The sequence below is a fragment of the Syngnathus typhle genome, linkage group LG3, assembly GCF_033458585.1.
Source record: "Syngnathus typhle isolate RoL2023-S1 ecotype Sweden linkage group LG3, RoL_Styp_1.0, whole genome shotgun sequence".
NCBI classification, from domain to species: domain Eukaryota; kingdom Metazoa; phylum Chordata; class Actinopteri; order Syngnathiformes; family Syngnathidae; genus Syngnathus; species Syngnathus typhle.
The window spans coordinates 8853291-8876550 of NC_083740.1; the positions used below are offsets into that span (position 1 = coordinate 8853291).

Genomic DNA, 23260 nt, shown 5'->3' on the forward strand with positions numbered 1-23260 from the left:
ATAGTGGCAACTGTGTGCTGATCCCCAATAAACATAAGGTTAACTGTGATTGGTTAATTCTATTCACACACATATCCCAAGTTACAAGCGGGTGTGCACACTTTTGCATTATTTGAGTTATGTTATATTTACTTCCCCTCATTCAGATTTTGTTTCTATTGAGTTGTATAGGTCACAATACAGGTTGTAAAATAATTTATACCAGTCTATTTTTTTTTTATATGCACTATATTGTATACTGTCTTCATCGTGTACTTCACATTTTCATTCCATGAAACCAACATGCCATCCAACAGCTGATCCACAGTAACAATGGGATGTTTCTTTCAGCAGCTTGCAAAAGAGGTACAGACAGACTGGAAGAGTCACAGAAAGTCGCAGAAGTAGACGTTTGAACTTCATTGGTCGACTCATAAATCAAACACCTGCTGAAGACAAAAGGTTACAGAAGGACAGATTAAGTTCGCCTGAATAAATTATCAAACATTTTAGGCTCATTCTGACAAAGAGAACGCAAGGAAAAAAGGAGTCAAAGAATTTGCGCCAGACTTTCTCCTTGACCCCTGCCAAGCTTTTACAAGTGAGGAAGTCTCTCCTGACTCGCCACTGCTCCCTCCTCCTTCTCCTCTCCTCCTATGCTGGGACACCCCCTCTGCCCTCCTCTTCTGAGAAAGTGGGTCTCCCTCCTTCCCCTCTCTCTCTCTCTCGCTCTCTGACTCTCCCTCTCATCGAGGTTTTAACACAATACGGAGCTGGCGGCCTCAGTAGTGCCTTGGACTGTAGCAGACGGAGCAGCTTGAGCAAGTACCAACATGGACGTCAAACTTCTGCCACTGATGCTTCTGTTGGCCGTGGTCACACATGGACCTACAAGTACCGGTAAATTAGAATCAAGCAGGCTTTTATGATTATTATTATTTTACAGATCTACTGTGTACTGTAAGACCTTTCATTTGTTAGTCTGAACTTGACATTTTTTTATAAGACTGTATTTGTTATTCTCATTATTATTATTTTGAAATGGCTGATATGCCTCAAGAATATTATAAAATCTCAAATGTGAAGTATTTTTTAACGTCTGAATATTGATGGTCAAATTGTAGCCTTTTCTCTTATTATTATTATTATTATTATTATTATTATTATTATTATTATTATTATTATTACTTAAAATTCATGATTCTTTGCTTAAATAAATAAATTCCATCCTATGATGTATATAATCACATATGCTGCATTTATCAAGAGTGGTATTTCCCAATAATTTTCTCGCACAATTTGTTTTGAGGTTTTTGCATAAAAATTATGTATGCTAGATTTTTTTTTTAACAGGACACCAAATGGTTATCTAACAAAGTTGCATGTTATCAACTTTGTGGCCCCGCTTTAGTGTCACCTTATGTCCCTTGCCAGGCGTCAAATCAGACTGTTGAGCTGCCTGACCTGCGCTTCTGTTAATCTTGTTGTTTCTTCCCTGCTAACACCCCCACATTGCATATTAAAGACTTGTGTGCATTTGGCTTTTCTCTTTGCTTTCTTTTAATTAGCTTCTAATTAGGGATAAACAACACGCTAGTGATAGCTGTGGTTGCTCATTTCGGGCGCCGGAGCTGCGTGTTGCATAATGATCCCCTCGTTTGCATTAGAATAGGGTGTCGGCATTAGGCTTATATTACTTGGGTCTTTGCCATTTGTGGTGGCACATTTGGTATAAGTCAATTATGTCACTATCAATAGCTGGTTGGTCATAGTTACACTAGGTGCACCTGCTTTATTTGACTTATTTATTCAAATGTATTGTGCAGTACCTTGTTAAAAAACAAGGACTACATTGCAAAATGTTTCATTTTGAAAAGCCGTCATTTTGGACCAATCCGCAAGCTGTATTAAGGAATGCGCTTATCATACTTTGATGTTTGATGTTATCAGATTGCATCTGCAGTAGTGCACCGGGCCCCGCGAGCTTCCATGCTGGTGGCACACGGGTGATTTGTAATCATTTTAAGAATGTACTTAGAGTGATTTCCACTGAGGCTGTGTGAGCTGCAGAGGGCTCTTTTATGAAAGAGGACGACATCAGAAATTGTGTGTTGAGGACCCTTTAGTGAGAGTGGTCAGGCTGAATGCGTTCGGAGTGAAAAGCTAAAATTCTGTGGTGTGTGTGCGGGCGTGGAAAAAAGAAAGCGGTCAAAAAGGGACTAATCTCTTTTTAATGAACGTGTTGTCGAGAGCAATAGTACGTAAACTCGTATGTTCCCATGCTTTGGAAAGATGTGAGAGTCGATTAAACACACTTCTAGCACAGAAGTCAGGATGTAATGACATCACCGTTTAAGAGATTAATTCTTTATAATTTCCTTATTCCTAATTCTTTTAACGGAGTGTCTTTTTTTAATTTTTTTTTATTAGAGACATACAATACAAAGTGGCTTTTGATTGCCTAAAAAGAAGACGCTAGTTCTGCAGTGTTCTTTGCATATTGTCTTCCAATTTTCAAATTTTCTATTTGATGTGTTTGCAGCAAAGCCCATCAGTCTGGTGGAGAGGTGTTGGTGTCGTTCTACTCTCAACACGGTTCCCCAGCGCTCCATCAAAGAACTCAAGTTCCTCCACACACCCAACTGTCCATTCCAAGTCATGTGAGTATAGCACTATAGATATTTGTTCCTGTAAGAATTCCAGGTAGACGCTATTCTTGGCCACATAGGTATTAGTAACACTGAAATGTTGTGAAGGTTTTTCAGTCCAGCTTCATTGATCTGTAGTTTTAATTCAAGTAAAAGGTTAAATCAGCTAAGCAACGACGTAAACAAAACATGCTGTATTTGTTACTTGAACGTAAAATAGTTGGCTGGGCTCGGACGATGTGAAGGAAACGTTATCCATCCAGCAGAACAAGCTGGAATATATAAATTCAAATATATTACACATGAGCGCTATATCACAAGTTGCCAAGTGGTGGGGAATTTTTGGATATGCTGGTAGAAATGTAGTGCTTTTGTTTAGTTTTGTGTGTTTGTTTGTTTGTTTGTTTGTTTGTTTGTTTGTTTGTTTGTTTTGTGTGTTTGTTTGTTTTTTGGGTGGATATTGACAAATGTGATAAACAGAACAGGAACAGTTGTCATATCTAGATATACGTACGTTCCTGCTTTGCCAAGAGAATTCTTTAGTCTTACACAAACTGCTGCCATGCACATATTTAACAGGATAGCAACTTTTGGAGCTTGCATTTTGATGTCTAGATTGTGCAAGGAACCTTAATTCAACTTAAGTCCTTCCCAAACAATGTCATGAGAAGATGTGGGAAAAAATGCTTGATTAAATGCAATGAAGTGTGAAATACTAAGATTGACTGGAGACCAGCCCAGGTTGTCAATCACAGCTGACTTCAGATGAAAGTGTGTTTGTTTGTATACTATGCAAAAGATATAGTTTGAGAATTATAAATACAAAGTTACCTATTAGTTGTGAATTTCCCCATATCTAAAGGATATCATTTTTTTCAAAATATAAACTTTTCTTGCTTAAGCTTCCAAATATTTTCCTATTCAACTAATCCAAGAGATTTTATACAGTTCTACAATGTACATGTAACAAGCCTGAAATGTAGAAATTGTTGTGACAAGCAATGCACACTGTTAATGGGTAATTTAATGTCTAATGCTACAATACTAAACTGAAAAAAACATTTTGTCAAGTGATTGAATAAAAAAATGTGGATCCAGATAAATTTTAAGTCTACTTAAAAAAATGAGTTAATTAAATCTACAGTTATTTTCCTTTTTTTTTTTCCTTTTCATTTGCTGTAAGGTGTTTAAATCATCCATAAAGAGACTACTTCAAACGGTTGCACTCCGAATTAAGAAAAAAATGACGGCCGAAGCTTGAGGGGGCTATTTATGTTTTGCAAAGGAAGCAATAATTAAGGGTCAAAGTGATTACCTTTGTGTTTCTGCTGACCCCCTGCGTCCCTTTTCCACTTTCTCCTTTTTTTTTTTTTTTTTTTTATCTGCCGCCTCAGACCGCACAGCAAGGCTGAGTATAATGTCACTGATCTGGAACACATTAACTCAAAAGCCTCATTCATTAGTTTTCTATAGAAAATCAGGTGGCAGGAGGCCTCAGCCAAAAGGCGAAAAGGCTGCCAAATGAGGAGGAGGTGACTTGTGACTCTATGGAGCGTGAATGAATGGCAAAAGGTCACAGAGGACACAGAGAGATGCGACCGGCCCAGAGGAGTCAAGAAGTCATTTCGGCGAGGTGAGAGGAGAGGAGAGGAGAGGAGAAAAACATCTCGCTCCTGAGATATCGCCACTGAGGCACATGAAAGCACGTAGAGAAACATTATACTTCTCTGTGACCCGCCCCCCCCTCCCCTCGCCCTGGCCAACAGTCTCCCGCCATGCTCCCCAATATGACCCCCGCATCTCCTTCCCACTCATCCCAGCATGCTGTTGGTATTAACTTGCTGTGAAGTAATTACTACCTGCTGCTTGTGGATCACCAGCCCTCAAACTTGAGCCAAGTCAATTAGAGGTGACTTGCTGGCCCAGACCAGCAGACAGATAAAAGGGGACAGAAGGGATTCTCGGAACACATCAAAAACAGGATGGAGGTCCCAAGCGGATGGACATGCCATCCCCCCAATAAAAGAAGAGGAGAGAAAATAAACACAGATCCAGTTACGGAGCTGCTGACATGTTAGTTTGAGGGATTGGATGCTCCTTGTCTTTTCAAAGTGAGATGCCATTTGCTCGTGTGAGGTGAGGAACACAGAAGGTGGTCGGTTAAAGCGAGATGGTGTTTCATTTGTGGAGCAGTGTGATGGAGATATGGAAGGAAGAGAAAGACTCCCCTCGAAGTTGCTAGTTCTCACACATGACCTTTTGTCACAAAGGTGTGACACACATGTTGAGAGCCGAGCCGCCTGCCCCCGACTTGTGTTGCTACAAATCTTCACCTAAATATTTACACATGTTTTCATCACTCATGGGGATGCTCACACACACACACATGCACACACGCACACCCACCCACACACATAGACACACTTGGACCACAACAATAGTAATCAATCATACTATGGAAACACATTGATGTCCCAGAAATATCAGTCCACAACTTGGCTTTAAATTCACATTTTCAATATGTTCAATTATTTCTCCATTAGAAGAAACAAAAATAGTAAAAAGAATAAAGATGTTGAGAAAATGGATGAATGGATATATTATATAAAATAGTAATATTGGTTCAAATATCTCAGAAAGAAAAAAGATTTCTCTCTTTTGCCACAATTTGAAGTGATAAAAGTCAAAGCACACATTTCCACCAAAATAAAAATAAGATAGTAATAATTGTGGAACTTTAGTTTTCTTGGGACCGCACCTTGTAGGAGGATCTATATCTTAAAATGTATCTTCAAGATAACAGAGAACTTAGATGGATATTTTCCATGTATTGATTGGGAAAATGCCCCTTTTCTTCTTTTGGTACATGAAAGAATTGGGTTCGAGCACTCTCAGACAATACTGTTTTAAATGACCCTAATTTGTATCCGCTAATTATTTGGTTCAATCACAGTTAAATTGAACCACCGGTCAGATCAAAAGAAGTTGCCAAAGTCAAAGTTTACATCAAGCCAATGTGCACAGATGTTGTCGACTCTGTGCAATATCACACAAGCAGGCAGGAGATTAAGCCTTGAGGAAAAAAAAATAAACTTCAACGCGAGAGAGTTTTTTTGATCTACTCGCACACTTTCATCTACTTGATCTCCTTCTGAGCCCAAACGGTGGCAACCTGCATATTTTCTTTCAAATATTAATATCATATTGTTAACAATCAAATACAAATGCATAAATTAGATATACTCCTTGTTATGCGTGGTCTATCTTTACGAGGAGACATGGTAAACCAAGCTTTGAGGCGCAAAAAGCACATTTAGAAGGAACTACAAGCAGACCTCCAGGGCCAGATGATGTAAAGGTGACCGGGGCGATCATGGTCCAGTCACACATAAATCGCTGCATCTCAAATGTTTCCATGTGAGATGTGAGTGAGCCACATGAATGAGAGGAGCCGCTATGTTCACACCCACAGCAGCGCAACCACCCATTTCAAAATACGATCAACACCCGGTCTGAAACAAATCCGTGTAGATTTACGCAGCGGTCCATGCCAGTCATGGAAACAGAACTAGATGAACATATTTCTCTCTTTTTTTTTTTTTTCTCTAATGCAGCTGCTCTTCAGTGGAAACAGAAAAGTGTTAATTTCTCACAGCTGGCCAGGGGTTGACAACCTGTCATGGTCAATGAGCATCACATTTACAGCTCACATGTGTTGGAAGACTCTGTCTCTGAGGCAAAGAGTCCCTTTTTTTTTGCCCCAAATAAAATACATTAATTGTCATCAAATAAAGAATCCTTGTTTAAATATTTTAACTTTTGAAAGTTTGATGTCACAGCATCCTGGAAACAGTTCTTCCACAATGTGAGTTCTTCAAAGATGAAATGGTGCATATATTCCATATTTAGTCAAGGATATTGTAATTTATAAGCAACAGATAAGCTAAAAATGTCCACAACCAGCACATAAACCTTTAAGTGTTTACGCAGCAGTAGGTCATTAACATTACCTTTTATCACCTTACTACATGATAGTATTTATTAACCAATTGGGAGTAACGAAATTCATTCAAGTGGAAAAAAAACACATAATGCAGTTATAAAACAGTCCGTCTTGTGCATTTGTGGATCTCAGTGTTCCAACGCTTAGAGTTGATCTTGCCAAAGAAGCTTTTAAAATGTATCTCTTTTGGCTTCACTGCAAATTTATAGGCAGAGGGTGCTCCGTAGACAATGTAGTGTTGAATTGCTGTCAACAATAAACCTGATTTACGTATACAGGACATCAAAAACACACACTTCACATGTAAACTTGAAGCAATTGGAGAAGTCAAGAGGCCTTTTTGTGGGTCAAACTTGACGGTAATGTGCATTCTTCCGTGAGCATACGTCATGTCAAGAAAATAAACACTAGTAAGTCAATATGTGGAACACATAGGCCTGCAGAGAAGACAATATTTATGACTATTTGTCTGTCTGTTTAAGTTAATGGTACATATACTCCTTCATGAAGGATAATGTAAGATGACGGGAACATACAGTTTGCAGAGAAGACAATATTTATGATTATTTGTCTGTCTGTTCAAGTTAATGGTACATATGCTCCTTCATGAAGGGTAATGTAAGTTGACGGGAACATACAGTATTCCTTTTTCTTTTTCTTTTATCTATGGCTGCCTGAATTAGTTAGAAAAAAAATGAAAGTACAATTTTAATTCTGGGGTGTGTAAGTTTTTCTTTAGTTTCTTTAGGAGTCAATTACTAGTTCACTGAAAATGATGTCAGATTAGAGGAAGGTGCTATTTTTTTTTTGTCTGGTTAATAAAGTAAACCATTTGGAATAGACAGGATTTTATCATTTGCCATTGCCTTCCATTGTGACTTGAATAGCAAATTGAGAGAAAAAAATTGTTTCTGCAATTTAATTTAAAGTGTAAATAAAAAAAAAAAAAGAAGAAATCAAATTAGTTGTCAGGTATTGCAAATTGCAGTCAAAGCTGTACCCCATTCATAATCCAACCCTCTTTGTCTCCATCCCACAGTGCCAAACTGAAGAGCAACAGGGAAGTTTGCATCAACCCAGAAACCAAGTGGCTGCAGCAGTACTTAAAGAACGCCATAAACAAGTAAGAATAAAAACCACTCTCTCTCTTCGACTGGGCTTGCGCATCACTGACCAAGACAGACATGAATAATTACAATTTAGAGCCGACGCAGAACAAATAAACCACCGATACAAATTGCTGCTTCACCATCTTGCTGGGAATTACTCCTTGAAAGCAATGACTTGGTTGATGTAAGCCGCCTGAATTATCATCTGTGAAATGATGTGCATGTAGTTAAGATGGCTGATAAATCTGTCTGTGGTGCGCCTGCTTCCTCCTTTCTCATAACCTTGTGTCTAAGCATCACAGGCGTCATCACTGTGTTCATCATCATCAGCTCACATGCCCGCCGCACTTAGTAATACACTTAAACACAAAACTAGTATGTCCAATGGAGTTTTAAATACATGCTCCGCAAAAATTATCACCACTAATTGCACATTAACAGCAGATTTGCCATGGCCGCGGGGCAACACCGGGGGAGGAAAGTTTGGAAGGTCTAATATCAGTGGCAGAGCATTCACATTTTAACAAGCCATGTTGTTAAAATGTTCACATTCCTCATAAGCAAAAGTGTCTGCTGGTGATTATTGCCAGGCTGAATGCCTGATACTCGAAACACTACGAAAGCTTATGTTGGGAAAACAAAACAAGTCATGTGGATGTACAAGGAGTCAGTTGTTTATGCATGACTTGCCTAAATAGTCAAATATTTGTCAGCATTAAGCAAAACATATAAAGCTAATTATACCTTGTAAATATTTGTTTTAAAGCAACAACAACAAACGTTTAATGTGTTTACAAACAAATCCCTGAATTCACCTGGTTTCTTGCCCGGCCTTTAAACCGAAATGAGCAGCCACTACTTCTCAAGTGATTTGAACAAAAAGAAAAAAATATGGGGCTGATTTAACAAGGAGAGTTATTTTGGCTCAGTGCAGCCCAGAATTGTTGAGGGAATTACTGCTGTCAACTTTGACTGTCTCTACATGAGACCCTACATGTTTGGCATCACATGTTGCGATATAGTATCAAGCATAACATTTCCCAGTGTGTCAGATGAGAAGATTGTGCTCCAGCCTGGGAACAGATCCATATTATTTATTTTTATTAGTGCACTTCACATGTGTCCATGATACGCATTTCTAACCCCACCAATGGTGTTACACTGTGAGAGATGACCTAAAACACGGAATGTGACATGAAACACAAAATAGTGCCCTACCGAGAATGAAGAAAATAATTTATTTGGTTCCCTTGCAAGGAGCATGGCTGCACTTTATCTCATCGCTCTTTTCATGTTAGATTACATCAACTGTATATTCCTTGTAAAAAGAGAAAAAAATCATACACGTTACACATGAATGGGAATTTTAAAAAACAAAAATAAATACAATTTTTTTTAAATAAGGATAAACATAAATCAAATTAAATATCAATCAATATAGAAAAACCCTCTGCTCTCATTTATGTATTTCTTGTCGCAGTATGAAATCCAAAAGAAAATGTTATTTATATTTATTGATATAGATTTTGAACATTACAGATGGGTGAATAAGTAAATATCAGAGAACGGAATATAATCCGTAAAGTATAATCTGGGCAATCACGTTTTGTTAGCTTTGGTTTCTGCAAAGGAAAGCATATTATTTGCCAGTAAACATGTTTCTAACTATGTGCGCAGGGTGAAAAAGTCAAGAAGACGCAACAACAAGAGGAACTAAGTCTGAGGGATGTTGGTCAAGCACCCTTGGGTCCAACCAGTGTACCTCCTTTCCACTGCTATGGATGTATGTAAACACGCTGTATGTACCTGTCCACCTCTCTGGACTGCTTGCACAAGAAGCACTTCACCGCCAATTTGTGCCACCCACCACAGGCTTCTCTGGATGTCCGCACAGTCCCACCCGTAACCCCCAAACCCTCCACGGTAGCACCAAGTGCGATTAAAACCTGTCTTGCAACAATTGATGCAAATAATGTCACTTGTGTTTGTGTGAGTGCTGGCTGATCAGCTCAAGAGTGTGTGTGTGTAGAAAAAGGCATTTTGAATTTTCTCTTTGAACAGATTTACGGGTAATGATTTTGCCCACCACCTTATGTCAAGTGTCCTTTAGTCATTTAGGATTATAATTTGTATCATTTTTATAGGCGGGTCACACTAACACAACTTTCTCAAGATCTTTTGAAATACTTGATTTGTGCTATCATCAAGAATGTCAATTATCCACTAAGTAGATATATTCCGACTTTCTGCCTTATGTATGTGAAAATGGCACTATTTTTAAACACTATTTTCTAGGAATGACAAACATGCCGCAAAGCACTGGTTCATGTGGTGCTACACATTCAGGAAGCATTTTTATTATTCATACGGTTTGTACTGTTTAGATCATGCAAAACTATAATCAACTCATGTCTTTATTTTTGGGAGTGTTTCTTAATGGTCTGATGTAAAGTTGAAATAAGAGAAAAAGATGATGAAGAAAATGGAACAATGGAGTTTTGGTGTATGTATCGTGTGGTAAAGCAGCTTTTGCTGATTGAGCATATCAGTAGAGACCAAATATTTATTCAGTGCATCACACAACAAGATGAAACCTCAACTATAAGATCAGAATTCCTAATCTGCTAAAGTTTTTTACTGTTTGGAGACATTTGAGCAAGTTGACTGCAATATTCTTGGATGAGAATCGATGGGCAAGTTGGCTATATCAAACATCTGAACAGCTTGTCAAAAAAAGGGAATGTTCGTGATGGCCAAGAGAACGGTTTGATGATCTTTTATCATACATAAAAAGAAATATTTTTGAGCCACTTTATTATCAAGTGCTATGTCTTGTTAATGTTACAATGTTTTTATTTTTATATTGTGTAAATACTCACTGAATGCTTTTTAATACAGAATACAGTACAGTAAATATTAAATGAAGGCTAAAATGTCATATTTCTGTCATGCATTAGATTGTGGATACAATTTGTCATTTCTCGCACCAGAGGAATTCAATTTCTTCTTAGAATGTGAAAAGTCAGCCAAGCCAATTAAATTCTGTCCTCCAATTGTGTTTTTGTTCTCTCTGCTTTCATTTATTCAACAGCGCTGGTGTCCATCTAAGGATTCCACTGTTGCATCTTCTTTTAATCCGTCCAACAAATTGAGAATTAAAGTCAATATTACTATTCAAGACATATTTCAGCACAGCCACACCAAACACTTGATTAGCTTTGAAAACCTTTCCTATTTATATTTAGTGTCAGCACAACCTGTGAGGCAAAGCAGAGCCAAAACTGTGTTTTGCGATCCAACATGTGCTTTCTATTAGGACACTCCCAGCACCCCATAGACTTTCCTCTCTGGTTAACTATTCACATACTACATACTGGCGGTTGTGGTCTTTGTTAACTTTATTTGTTATGTTTGACAATTGGCGGGCTGCTTGCTAACACATGCTATAATCCAATTAGGTGGCAGCCAGCAGTGCAATAAGCATTCTTAGTAAGTAAGTGTGATAAATATGAATGGGCTATCATTTCAGGTCATAATTCGGCACCACAATAATGAATCAATCTGTGACTCTACAATGCCAATAACAAAATATGAATTTGAGAGGTAATGTGAGCACCTTGTGTTCATATTTGGTGGCCTTTTTAAAGAGAAAAATAGATTTTTTTTTTAAAAATAAAAGAGTGTAGGCGCGCATAGATTTCACTAATATTGCAAAGAGCAATTACTAATATACTGTATTAAACAGACATCAATGCCTATTTTAACCATTCCAGTATATCGCTGTATCACAATGTTTGGGATGACACTTTGTGTATTTCTTACTGTATATTTTTTTTAACACTGTTTTGCATTTACTTGTTAGTATGCAAAAATAAGTGGGCATCATTTGGACACCAAGAAAATGTGAAATAATCTTTGTAATCTGCTTATGACACATTTTTTAAATATATCTCGTGTATTAGCAGCATTTGTATTTTGTCTGTAAACCATGAGACAGTATTTTAGCGAGCATACGCAAACCACTTTTTCAATAAAGACACATGAAATTAATGTTTTAGTTTTATTGCATTGTTGTTGTTTCCATATTTATTCTCTCTGACACTAAAATGAGGACATTTACAATAAACAAAAATATATTTAGTCCAGATGGGCGGGCCTAAAGATTTAATTTTGAAGTAAGACCATGTACACGCTGCAACATACCCTTTCACGGATATCAAATCAAAAACACTCTTGCTCTGAAAAAGCTCTTGCTATAAATTTAGTTTTACTCCTTGGCAAACTGTTGCTATGAGTCAGTGCCTCGAAAGCCATAAACCTCACAGCACATCACTGATCCTGCGTATTTCTCTGTTTTCAATTCTTCTTTTTTTTATTTTGATAATGAGAATAGACCAAATAGGCTCTAGTTTAGCTTTAGCCCTAATGAGGACAGTTCAGCACTTCATAAAACGGATCAATAAAAATGTCTGGGAACGTCCACTCCCTGTCACAAGCCACAATAGAAGGAGGACCGCTTAGCTTCTTCGCCAACCAACACACTAATGAACAATTCATCTTAGTAAAATGAGCACGCTTGTCTGAGATTTCACACCGACGTGTGTTCGTTTGTGCTGATTCATTACTCCCGAGGAGCACCAGGGAACCCACGGAGCTCCAATGTGTCAGCTCTAATCAAGCAGAGCCATGCTGAGCGGATTCATTTCATGGTGCTGCTCTCTCCTCTGACCCGCGGCCAGTCATATGAGCAACACGAGACACTTTTTGGAGGTGGACCAAGGGCGATCCAAGGTCAAGGTTGCTTGTTTGGGGCCTTCTGGGCTCAGTCAGAAATGATTTCTATACTGTGCTTACTCAGCTGAGGCCCCGTTATGATGAAGGTGGTGGACATATGCACGGGATGTTTTCGGAATATGTTTTTTAGCAGACACTCAGTCATGCTCCATTTAATTGAGGAATTTTAGGGGTTTATTTGAGATTATTCTTTTTACGATATCAGGTTCTTCAAATGTTCTCATTAAAACTGACAAATCAGTTGTGAGTCATAAAATGTGTCCCGTAGGCTTACTCGAGTTTGTTCTCATATGCATACTCAGTCCAACTGAGAGCAATAAAGCACATACACCAACAGGTGCAACCAAGTAATCATTTTTCCACAAAAAAAAAGTACAACCTCACCCACAACTAGGATTCCACACACGTGCCCACATGCATGCATGCAAGAAATCTTTGTATGCATCTTTGCTTATTCATCGTTCAGCAAAAAACATCCAAAGTGATATTTCTGCACTAAATAGGAAGAATATGAATTAACCCTGCAAAATAATGTTTCACTTTATTTTGATTGAGATGGCCTAAGGCAGCATTGAATGTGATTAGTTAATTAATAATAACTAGCCTACATTTTGTTTTCAGCCATTCTGGGATTTTATTTTTTACATAATAAAAATGTTTAATATTTTTTAGATCCAGGAGTTAATGTAAAATTTAACAAAAATCACACAACTAATCTTTTTCATACCTCCATACAGAATAAAGGTAATTTGGACTAAATACAATCAATATTAAATATTTGGTGTGCTTTTTTCTCAAATGTTGCGTAACAAGTTTCTTTTGCATCATAATCAAAATTTACAAAAACGATTGATTAGTTATGTACTGTAAACTTGCCCCTGTTCTACTTCAACTTTTGCACCTGCAGAAAAAATATGATGGATTAAAATAAAATGTTTCCTGTGAGTCATTTACATAGAAAAGACAAAGTTAGCGCACAGGAACCGTCAGGTTGAATCACCTGAGCCAGAAATCGTAACCATTCTGGACAGCAAATTGCCTGGCCGACTTGCTCTTGGAGGTTGTGAGTAATCCGGCATGATTTGAGGCTCTTGACTGTACATCTTTGAACAACTTAATACCAGTTAATAGGAAACATGTTGGCTGTAGAACTACACTACTGACTGTAGACTGTGATTGCGAATGTGCATTTAACTTGTATTTCTCGTGTTCTGAGGATAGGATAAGCGATCATCCTCCTTGTAGACACGCTATTTAACTCCGCATTGCAGGTCATTTTGAAGACATGGTTTCATGCAAAGGGTCAGATGGAGTATACATTTAGTGGGGGACATTCCTCCTGGGGTCCTTCTACTAAGAATCTGCTGTTCATTAGTCTTTTAAGAAAAAAAATGCAATAAAAGCAGAGTGGGCAACAGTGAATAACATTTGATTTTGTAAGTAACTATCATAAGTATCGAACAACCCTAACCCTAACCCTAACCCTAACCCTCCTGACTGTGTGGTGACCCCGCCGCACGCATACCAACCATGGTTACCGGCCCACCGCCAACTATCACCAGGCCTGAACATACAAACTATTCACAATGGCCTTCAACGGTGTTTCACTGAGACGGACGAGGATCATGGATGTGTGAAAAGCCTGAGAGAAAGACAGAGAGGGTGAGAAATAAGAATGAAAGAGTTCACATCTCTCTCACACAAGAGATCCCTTCTCCATCAAACCAAAAGAACACATTCCCATATAAAGCTGCAGAGGGCTTCGGAATGCCCTCAGGTCCATCATGGCTGAATTTTTAGGGGTCCCCTCACCTCCAGAACAGGTTGATCAATACTAGCCAAATATCTTCTGTTTGAACAAGCAACAAAGGGACAAAGTCAGTAGAACATGAGATGAATCTCACCCTAAATCATGTATTGTGAGTTTCAGCTCGGCGGAGAATAGCATGCAATGTATCCTTGTTTATTTGCATATTGTGGAAAAGATGTAGAAAGAAAGAGGCTAGTGAAAAAGAAGAGAAAATTGACATCATCATTCACAGCTTAATGAATCGTTGCATTGATGCCCGCCTCCGTGGAGCGTCTTTGTTGCCTGCTTATCAGAGTGCTCTGTTGCCATTTAACTGACAAGCATCATTAAGCAGAGCATTGACTTCCCAGATATTTTCCACTGCAAAGGCGAATGAGGCCTGCATGCAATTATCACTCAAGCTGCACCATTCCACTGTATAATGTGTCTTGTGTTCGTGCTTAGCAGAGTGATGAGCACAAACAATCGTCACAATTCCAGACAAGACATGTCATCCTCACATGAAGGACTAACATTAGACAAGTAGCACATGGTGACAGATGGCGGCTGTACAAATTTGGATTATATTCAAGACAGATGAGGAATTTATATATTGTGATAAGACTCGGTTGAATTTCTGCTATAGTTTGTTTCGCAAGCCTGTATTTAACATTATTCTATTAAATAAAAAAATGCGATTCAAGGATTAAAACCTGAGTGTGTGACATGTTGAAGATTTTGATTCAAAACTACGTTTTATAGTTCACGTTCACATCGGAGTATTAAAAGAGCTGGAAGGATTTCTCTCAAGTCAGCTGAACCGCAACAAGAAAAGTTTGACTGCCAAGAGAGCAGAAGGAGAACATCCAAGCAAAACATGTCACCATCTGCAGGTGAGCGTAATATGAACGCTGAATGCTTTTTATTTTATACTTGAAGCCCTGAAATGATTGACGATTAAGTCAAAAGAAAAAAAAAAAAAACACATCAAAGTGTCAACTCAGAATGTCCATCATCGGGTTATACTACAGTGAAATAGATACCGTAAGAAGTAAATGAGTGATAATGTGTCATTTCAGATAAAAGCCGCCATTTCACTAAGTAGCAGTAGACTTTTGCCTTCAAGACAATTTGTAAGTCTCTGCTCAGAGGTAAAACACAAAACAAGCTTCCAACATTTTCTTTTCGGGGTGGTTACAGGATAATATTGGACTGGACTTTTCCTCCCCGGCCCAGAAGAGGTGAAGTGTTTCTCATACGTTCGCCAGTTCATGCACTTACATTACTGGGGAAAAGGTTAAAGCTAACTTCTGGTATGTGTTTCATAAGTCTTAATGTCTCTAATGGCTTCATTCAGTAGGTGTGATGCTAAACACAAACGTCAAAGGAGTAAGCCAAAGCCATACAAGTACATTTCAATTAGTTTTGGCATCTTGCAGGCCTTTTTGACAACATACAGGACCTGTTAACGCTTGTCCTGTGTTGTCTCAACCAAGAATTAACATCTAAACCATAATCCAATGATAGTATTTATATAAATATCTTTATACTGGCGGTTATTGGATTACAACAATCTAGTGGTAGAAATAATTAAGACGATTATCCTTGGCCTGCCGCCGTACTATGCAGTCAGGATGTCGGCATAAAACAAAAGTACGTGGGCATCAGTCACGTCATGTCCGAAGTTCTATTGCCACCCCGTAAAACCGCCGATGGTGTCATCTTAATAGTTTCACCAAGCCAGAATGTTAATTTTGGTCCATTTTGGGTTCAAAGGTTATCATAACACTTCCAAATCCAAAGAAAATTCATTCTCTAGAATAGATGATAACTACAGTAAGATAAAGTCTCATGAAATTTCAGGTGACGTCACAATGACAGCAGATCAGTTTGAGTTTTGAGCTCTTTTTCTAAACTATTTGTGCGTTCACTTTTGGTGGTTCCAACATACCCACCTTCAGGACCTGGTGAGTGCTACTGAAATACAACTTGAGTTTATCTGGAGGACTCTCTTTTAAAAAAAACTTGAACTAGTATATTCATGTGTCGAGATGACACAATACTACTGAGACATAATAAAAACATACGGCAGAGCTTTGAAGCTGAAGATTTTGGAATCTTCCTGTTCAAAGTGAAAGATGATTCTGCTGGGAACTATTCTGGAAAGCTTCAGAACAGGCACCAGCATTAATGCGATGATTCCTGACCCAAATTGTACTTTGATGATTCTACCAACATTCAGGGTGCTATGATATCTAACATATCCAACCAAGGTCCTCTTTACATGGCATCCATGGTACTTCTAAGAATTCATTCTTTGTGAAGAGAGACATGTGTGCTTTTGGTCTTATTTGAGTTGCAGCATGGAAATCCAGCATATCATGAGAACAAGTATGTAGAAATGTGACGCAGTTTCCATTCTTGGCTGGTCGATGTGAGTGCTCACCGTGGGTGGGAAAGTACAATAAAACGGAACAGTGAAAAGCACTGAGACGCGACTCCCCCCGACAGCGAGACAGGTCACATGAGGGATGTCACATGGGGTCGAAGGTTGTCCAACTACCTTGGGTGGCATAGTTTGGTTTCCCCTGCCGAATCCTCCCTCGGGGAGTCATGAGGAGACTTTCGACAAACTTGGACAAACATGAGTTGCTCTCTCAGTGCCCCGCTGCGCCTTGACATGGACGCGCTATTCCCATGTTACACATCATGTGCACTGCAAACCAGCTGAGGAGAGATTTGGATGACAAATGTATTGAGTAATAAGCACAAGCACACAGCCTGGGTGGGTTATTAAAGGAAAATCTTGTCAGAGATCCATGCCAGTGATAACAAAATGGCAATGTGATGAAAATAAATACTCTGTTGTAGTCATAAATCGGAAAACTTTTACAATGTAGTGACACCATTTAACATGACACATTTTGATGTTTAAATGGTTTCATCAATATGATGTAGTGTAGCTTTACACCAGTGTAAACTACAACCACGTGGATGGGATGGATTTTATTTTCCATTTTATATCCTGCTTAAGGTCATCAGGGGGCTTGAGGGTGAGCTCGACCTTATCCCATGTGACTTTGGGCTACATCCTGGACTGATGTTCAGTCAATCACAGCAGGGCACATATAAACAAACAACCATTCAACCAATGGACAAGTTAGACTTAGAGAAATCCCAGCAAGCATGCAAATTATAGGAACACATAAAGAAAGGTGAGCGCTGATGTATAGACCTGGATCTGCAGAACTACGGGGCAGCCATAAAAAACATGATCATCTCAGCATAATCTCAGGAAGAAAAACGGTGTCCGAAAGTGCTTTGATGCTTGACCTGAAACATAAAACACTGCCAATTGAGAGACCAGATAAAAGCACAGGCTGAAGCCTAGGCTCCACGAATATTGCAGTCCTCCTAAAAAACAACAATAATTTGACTTAAAAAGGTCGTATGAAAAACACACAATGCTCAGTGGCTCATAAAAACTTTTAGAAAAGCCGACTGGAGGGATGCATTGCATCATTCAGGGCTTAAGCCATTTTGGGCAGGGCTCCTGGCAACCTGAATTCAGCTCTCGTAATAAAACTCCAAATATGTATTGTGTTTCTCTTACCCAAAGGAAATAATATAATGAAGGTTTGAAATAAAAAAAAAAAAAAGGAAGATTTTCTTGGCAGAATGCTTACAAGAAACGGAGCAAGTAAAGTTCACCACCACATCCCAGAAAATTTAAAACAAAAGGTTTGTATATCTGCCGCCCCAAGCGCAATAGAAATTTGTCTGCAAAAATAGTTGTTTTTATCAATCGCGACTGTTGGAGTCTTGGAAGCCAACTTGTGTCAGACATGATTTAAAATGAAAAGTAGTGGACCCTGTCCCACTTCTACAGTATTTTAGTCCAACACATCTTGTGGACTACAAAAGGCATGTGTGCACATTTAGAGCGCTGATGAGACTTGAATGCATCACTTCTGTAACCAGTGGGTGCTATTATGAACATCTTGTAGAAGTCTGGCCTCAGTTAAAGGACACGCATTTATGACAACTCAAGTTTATAGTTTTGTGAGGAAATCAATGCAGAGCAATAAAATATATCCACCTCATCCAAAATATCATTCAGACAGAACGGATGATCCAGATGAGTAACTAATTTCACATGGCACAGCCGTGTGTTGTATTCAAAGCCAATGCGGTCAAAGGTGTCCTAAGTCTTAGGGGCGTTCCCATTATATACAATTTTGCTAAAACAAATGTACATTTTAAAGTGGTGGCTGGTACATTTATAAATATTTGACTTCCATGGCGACATTACAAATAAGCGGCATTCTATTGCACAAGCGGCTTCTCCATCTGTTGCGTTGCATACATCAATGATTTTATAGCCAGAGGTTGACGTGTGTGCATCTGGGAAGCATCCGTTTTGAATCAAAAGGTAGCACGATTGCCAAGCTGGAAACTATCAGGGGGCAAGAATGTTCTGGAAGATCTAACCAAAACTATCAAAAAATGTACAGATGATTTATTCAACAATGAAAATTAAAACCATCTCCAGTGCTTTGAATATGATACGTTGCATTGATTATTTCAAAACGATTTCCCATTTTCAATGTCAATATTATCCACTGTGACTAAATGAAGCCAATAAATGTGTTTTACCCTAAAAGCACAACGTTCGGTGAGAAAAGCTTGTATGGTTCCTTTCCATCATTTCTACTTGACCTACAATAGTCTGAAAACAAGCATGTGAATTCCCACTTTTAAGAATATATTTTCACAATGATGAAAGACAGACAAACTGCTGTCAGTCTTGTTCTTGTTTGTTGAACGATCCAATTCAGTCATGGGAGTGTTATTTCTGCATGGATTTCTTTGTATTTGGCCTTTGATTCTACGTCGGTACTTTGTGGGAAAGACACGAATAAATCAAACTTTTTTTGACAGCAGTAATTTTTAGGTCAGAGTTGAGTGTCGCATCTATGTCTTTAGCGTGTCTCTCAAAGTTGGCAGCTTGAATCCAAGACCTTTCATCTATTGTGAGGTGCTGCATTAAAAGGGCATTCATCTTGATTTGTCTTTTTTTTTTTTTACTTCAAAGCCAACTTTGCAAACTAAATTGTGTTGTCCAAATAAAACCTAATATATAATGCAAACAGATGACAAAGACATTTGCAAAGTTATCCAATTACTGAATTCTTGACTTCAGAGAAAAATCAAAGGAGCACAAAGCAAATTGGATGTAAATGAAGAAAGTCAATAAAATCCAAAGACATTAAAAAAAAAAAACTCTTAAGTGATGCACATATTTTAGCACTCGTCTTATTGCTTTGCCAAGGTAAATATTGCCCCATGAAGAATCTCCATCCAATTTATAAACCAATTTAAACTTATTTACATAATGCTTAATGATCAAATGAAACAGAGGAACTGATAAATACAATTGTTTGGCCACATTGATAATCCATCAAACATAATAACAAAGAGTCTCTAGATGAGTATAAAAATGAAATCACAAATTGCTCACTTATCATCCAGGATCCCTCTACAATGGAAATAGGCTATAAAACTGTGCTGCGAAACAGATTTGAAAAGTAGCCCCTTACCTTAAATCAAGATCCACACAGCAGCTTTTGTTGCTCCGTCCTCCTGTGATGCTGCGCCCTGTGAAACAAAGCCAAACTTTAACAACCATCTTAAAACCACACACGACCAGATATGATTTCTAACATTGAGGTCACAGTGTTTCAAATCAGAACATTTCTACAGGTGGATCCACCACACAAATGCAAAGTGATGCATATGCTTCTCCCTTGTGTTTGCTGACAAAGAATTAATCATCATTTGGCGCTGCTGTCAGCACATTTGTGATTTTTTTCTCTTGATTGAAAATGGTGATACAAGCTCAGCCGAGGATGTCCTGTTCAATATCAGTCTGGGTGAAGACAGCAAAGTTCTTCAAGGCGTCACTACTACACATGTACTGGCTCCAAACCAAAACACACACGTGTCTATAGTTAAATAAGTTTAAAAAAAAAAACATATTAGTGAAAGATTTCATCATGCTGTACAATATGAAAAGTCCCTTCAATGGTGGTGACATCTTGGTTGAATACTTGATTGAGTTGATTTTAATTAACTTCTATGTGTGGCATAGACAAGAAAGCATAGGAATGTGCTTTCAATTTATGACATACATTGAATAATGGCTGACATTTAATGTCCGGTGATGATCCTGGCCTTCTTCCCAGGGAATAACAAAATGGACCTTACAACTTCTGTTCAAGCAAGAAGGAGATATAGGCAATATCACACACAGTCCAGAAAACGAACCCAACTTATCAAGACTGGAATCTATTACTAACTTGCTCTGTTTGGACTATTTAAAGCCTGTGCACGGTGAAATAACGTAAGGCATGAGGAGTGTTTCCTTTGTTCATCAGGACCAGATGCCATCAGCTATTAGTTAAGAACTTGATCTTCACTGGAAAATGTTGGATTTCACAGCAAATGTTGTTTCCTCGTGTGACTCAGCTACCTGCACTTGATGTCAATGCATCACACATGCTCTCTTATCCACGTCTAGTAGCCACATGAGAGGAAACACAAGAAATATGTGTGCCCCCACGGTGTTTATTATCATATTATTCATCAGCTTTGCGGTAATTTTCATAGCAGGCTCTTAACCTTGTGGTATTTATTTCACACAGTCTTGTGAGCCCATGCGTGACCCTAAGCACCAATTGTATGACAGAAAAATACTCACTCGTATTTTATTCCAGTCCAATTTCCAACTTTTTCACGCCGGACAAATTTCTTTGAATGGGTCCTTATTAAACAAGACATTTATTTATTTGAAACCTCTATAAACACTGTAATCTAATAATTGTTTAAATGTGGCAAATGAATATGGTAAAAAGAAACATTCTTGTGCTGCTACAACATCAACCATTCCCAGATTGCGCCTCACGTGAAAGCGCGCATGGAGAGCAGACCTTCCTTCCATAAACAAAAGCATGAATTAATTGCAACCTGGCTGGAATTGGACGAGAGTGCTGAACCTTCCTGCTGTCCAGTTGATCTACAACAGAGATGAGCGTTCCAATCACAAAGAGCACTTAACGCTCAATTAAGACAGTTGTCATGATGATCGCTTTGAAAAACAAGAACTCGTGGCCCACCAGCTACCCCTTTGGCTTTATTTTTAGGGTGGATGGATTTAGGGTGCAGGAGCTGGTATGCATGTATATAGGCCAATATAAATAGCCCTCGGACGTTTAAATTACTGCAATTTATGCTCTGTGAGGTAAGAAGACTGTGCAACTACACCATCTGGAATCATCTAAGCATCCTGTTGCTCTGAGACATCAAATATTGTTGCTAAATTACAGATGATACAATCAGGTTGTATTTACAATTATGAAATAATTTAAGTGAGATAAGGAGGTCCAAAATTATTCAGATTGCGTTTTTTTTATGGCTTGAGCTCAACGGAAATCATATCTTCATCGTGCTGATGAACAAGTTATATTTTAAGTAAAAATGGAAACAAATATGGGAGTGAGTCAGTTGTCTGTAAGAAGTAGTGCAATTATTTTGTAGCTATGAAAGCTATAAGGGCATTTAAAGTATTAAAAAAAAAAAAAAAAAAGCTGTTTCCATGTGAATAAGTAATTTGCTAATGCTAAATGATGCTGAAATTGTTCATTTCCCCGACTTCCTTGCAGGCAGAGTAGGTGAAGCTTCTCACTGACGCGGTAAATGTGAGTTTGGATAAGCTCCGGCTCACTTGTGACCAGGAACAGGCAAAGCAATACAGGATAGAAAAAGGATAAATGGATGATGTAGTCTAGGACAGGAAACATAAATGTTTATGATACATCCATCCATCCATTTTCCATACCTTTTGTAAATATTTATTGAAGCACACTTTTTAGATTGCATTAAACATTTCATTATTTGTTAAATAGTTAAGAAAAAAAGAAATCCTCATCTTATTAAAGTGGATTAAAGTTAATCTTTCCAAAATTCCCCCACCAAAAATTCCCATGGTGAACTACCAGAAATACTGCCAAATGCCCTCCCTTTTGGAGCCCTACTGACATTATTGTTTCAATTATGTTTGGAATGATTTTGTTGTTGACTATGTTCCCAGAGTTGCTTCAGTCCAACAGTCTCCTTGCGCAGACAGGGAGTCTACCTGAACGCTGTTTACCAGAAAACCTGGAATCTCCCTTCTGAACACAAAAGGTGGACGTGCATGTGCAAGTGGACCATGTCTATTTGTGTACGCTTAAGTGTGTGGACTCCACGTCCTCAGATGTCTCCCCGAATCTCCTGCTCACGTACAGTAGGTGTGACCCACTGTGTAGAGCGCCTCCACTCCTCATCCTTCCCAAGTCGGGGGAGCAAGCGATGGAAGGAGCAGCCGTGATCTCCGGTGCTCGCTACGGAAACAATGGCAACGTGCCTCAGGGTGACAGCAGGGGACGGGAACATGCACAAACACAGGAACCGGCCATTCTGCCACTAGGGCAGGCCAGCCTGAGAATTTGGAGGCGGGACTCTCTCTCCCTTTTTCTGATATGCCCTAATATGAGAAAAATGACACACTTGCCGATTGTGTGCCGTTATTAGCCAAGGAATCCTTAAGGGAGCGGCTCAGAGCGCCACAAAGTCTTAAGCAATGGGACAGAGATATTTTAGGACACAATGTATTGTTACTTAGAGCCAGGAAAACAGATTACCAAAGTATAGGGACAACACGGTGGGGTTGTGGTTAGCACTGCTAACGTAGTTGAGATTTTCCGGACTATAAGGCACACCAAATTCCTAAATTTAAACTGTCCCGAAGCATTGTGTCGTGAAATCAATCATAAGTGGCCCACTGAAGACTATGAATCATGAATCAAAAAGACTATGGATCATTATTTTGTGATTATAA

At 38.6% G+C, this 23260-nt stretch overlaps 1 protein-coding gene across 1 annotated transcript; it reads left to right on the plus strand.

The window, feature by feature from the left end:
• Nucleotides 1-709: 709 nt before the first annotated feature.
• cxcl12b (chemokine (C-X-C motif) ligand 12b (stromal cell-derived factor 1)) lies at nt 710-11789 on the plus strand. Its single transcript, XM_061275026.1, has 4 exons — nt 710-879; nt 2522-2639; nt 7670-7753; nt 9417-11789. The coding sequence occupies exons 1-4, from the start codon at nt 813-815 to the stop codon at nt 9454-9456; spliced, it is 309 nt and encodes a 102-aa protein (XP_061131010.1). The 5' UTR covers nt 710-812; the 3' UTR covers nt 9457-11789.
• Nucleotides 11790-23260: the final 11471 nt, after the last annotated feature.

Excerpts from the sequence above, each read along its gene's own strand:
- cxcl12b (XM_061275026.1), top strand. The coding sequence starts at position 813 with ATGGACGTCAAACTTCTGCCACTGATGCTTCTGTTGGCCGTGGTCACA. Across the intron at positions 880-2,521 it reads ACATGGACCTACAAGTACCG|CAAAGCCCATCAGTCTGGTG; the intron begins GTAAATTAGAAT and ends ATGTGTTTGCAG. Across the intron at positions 2,640-7,669 it reads AACTGTCCATTCCAAGTCAT|TGCCAAACTGAAGAGCAACA; the intron begins GTGAGTATAGCA and ends TCCATCCCACAG.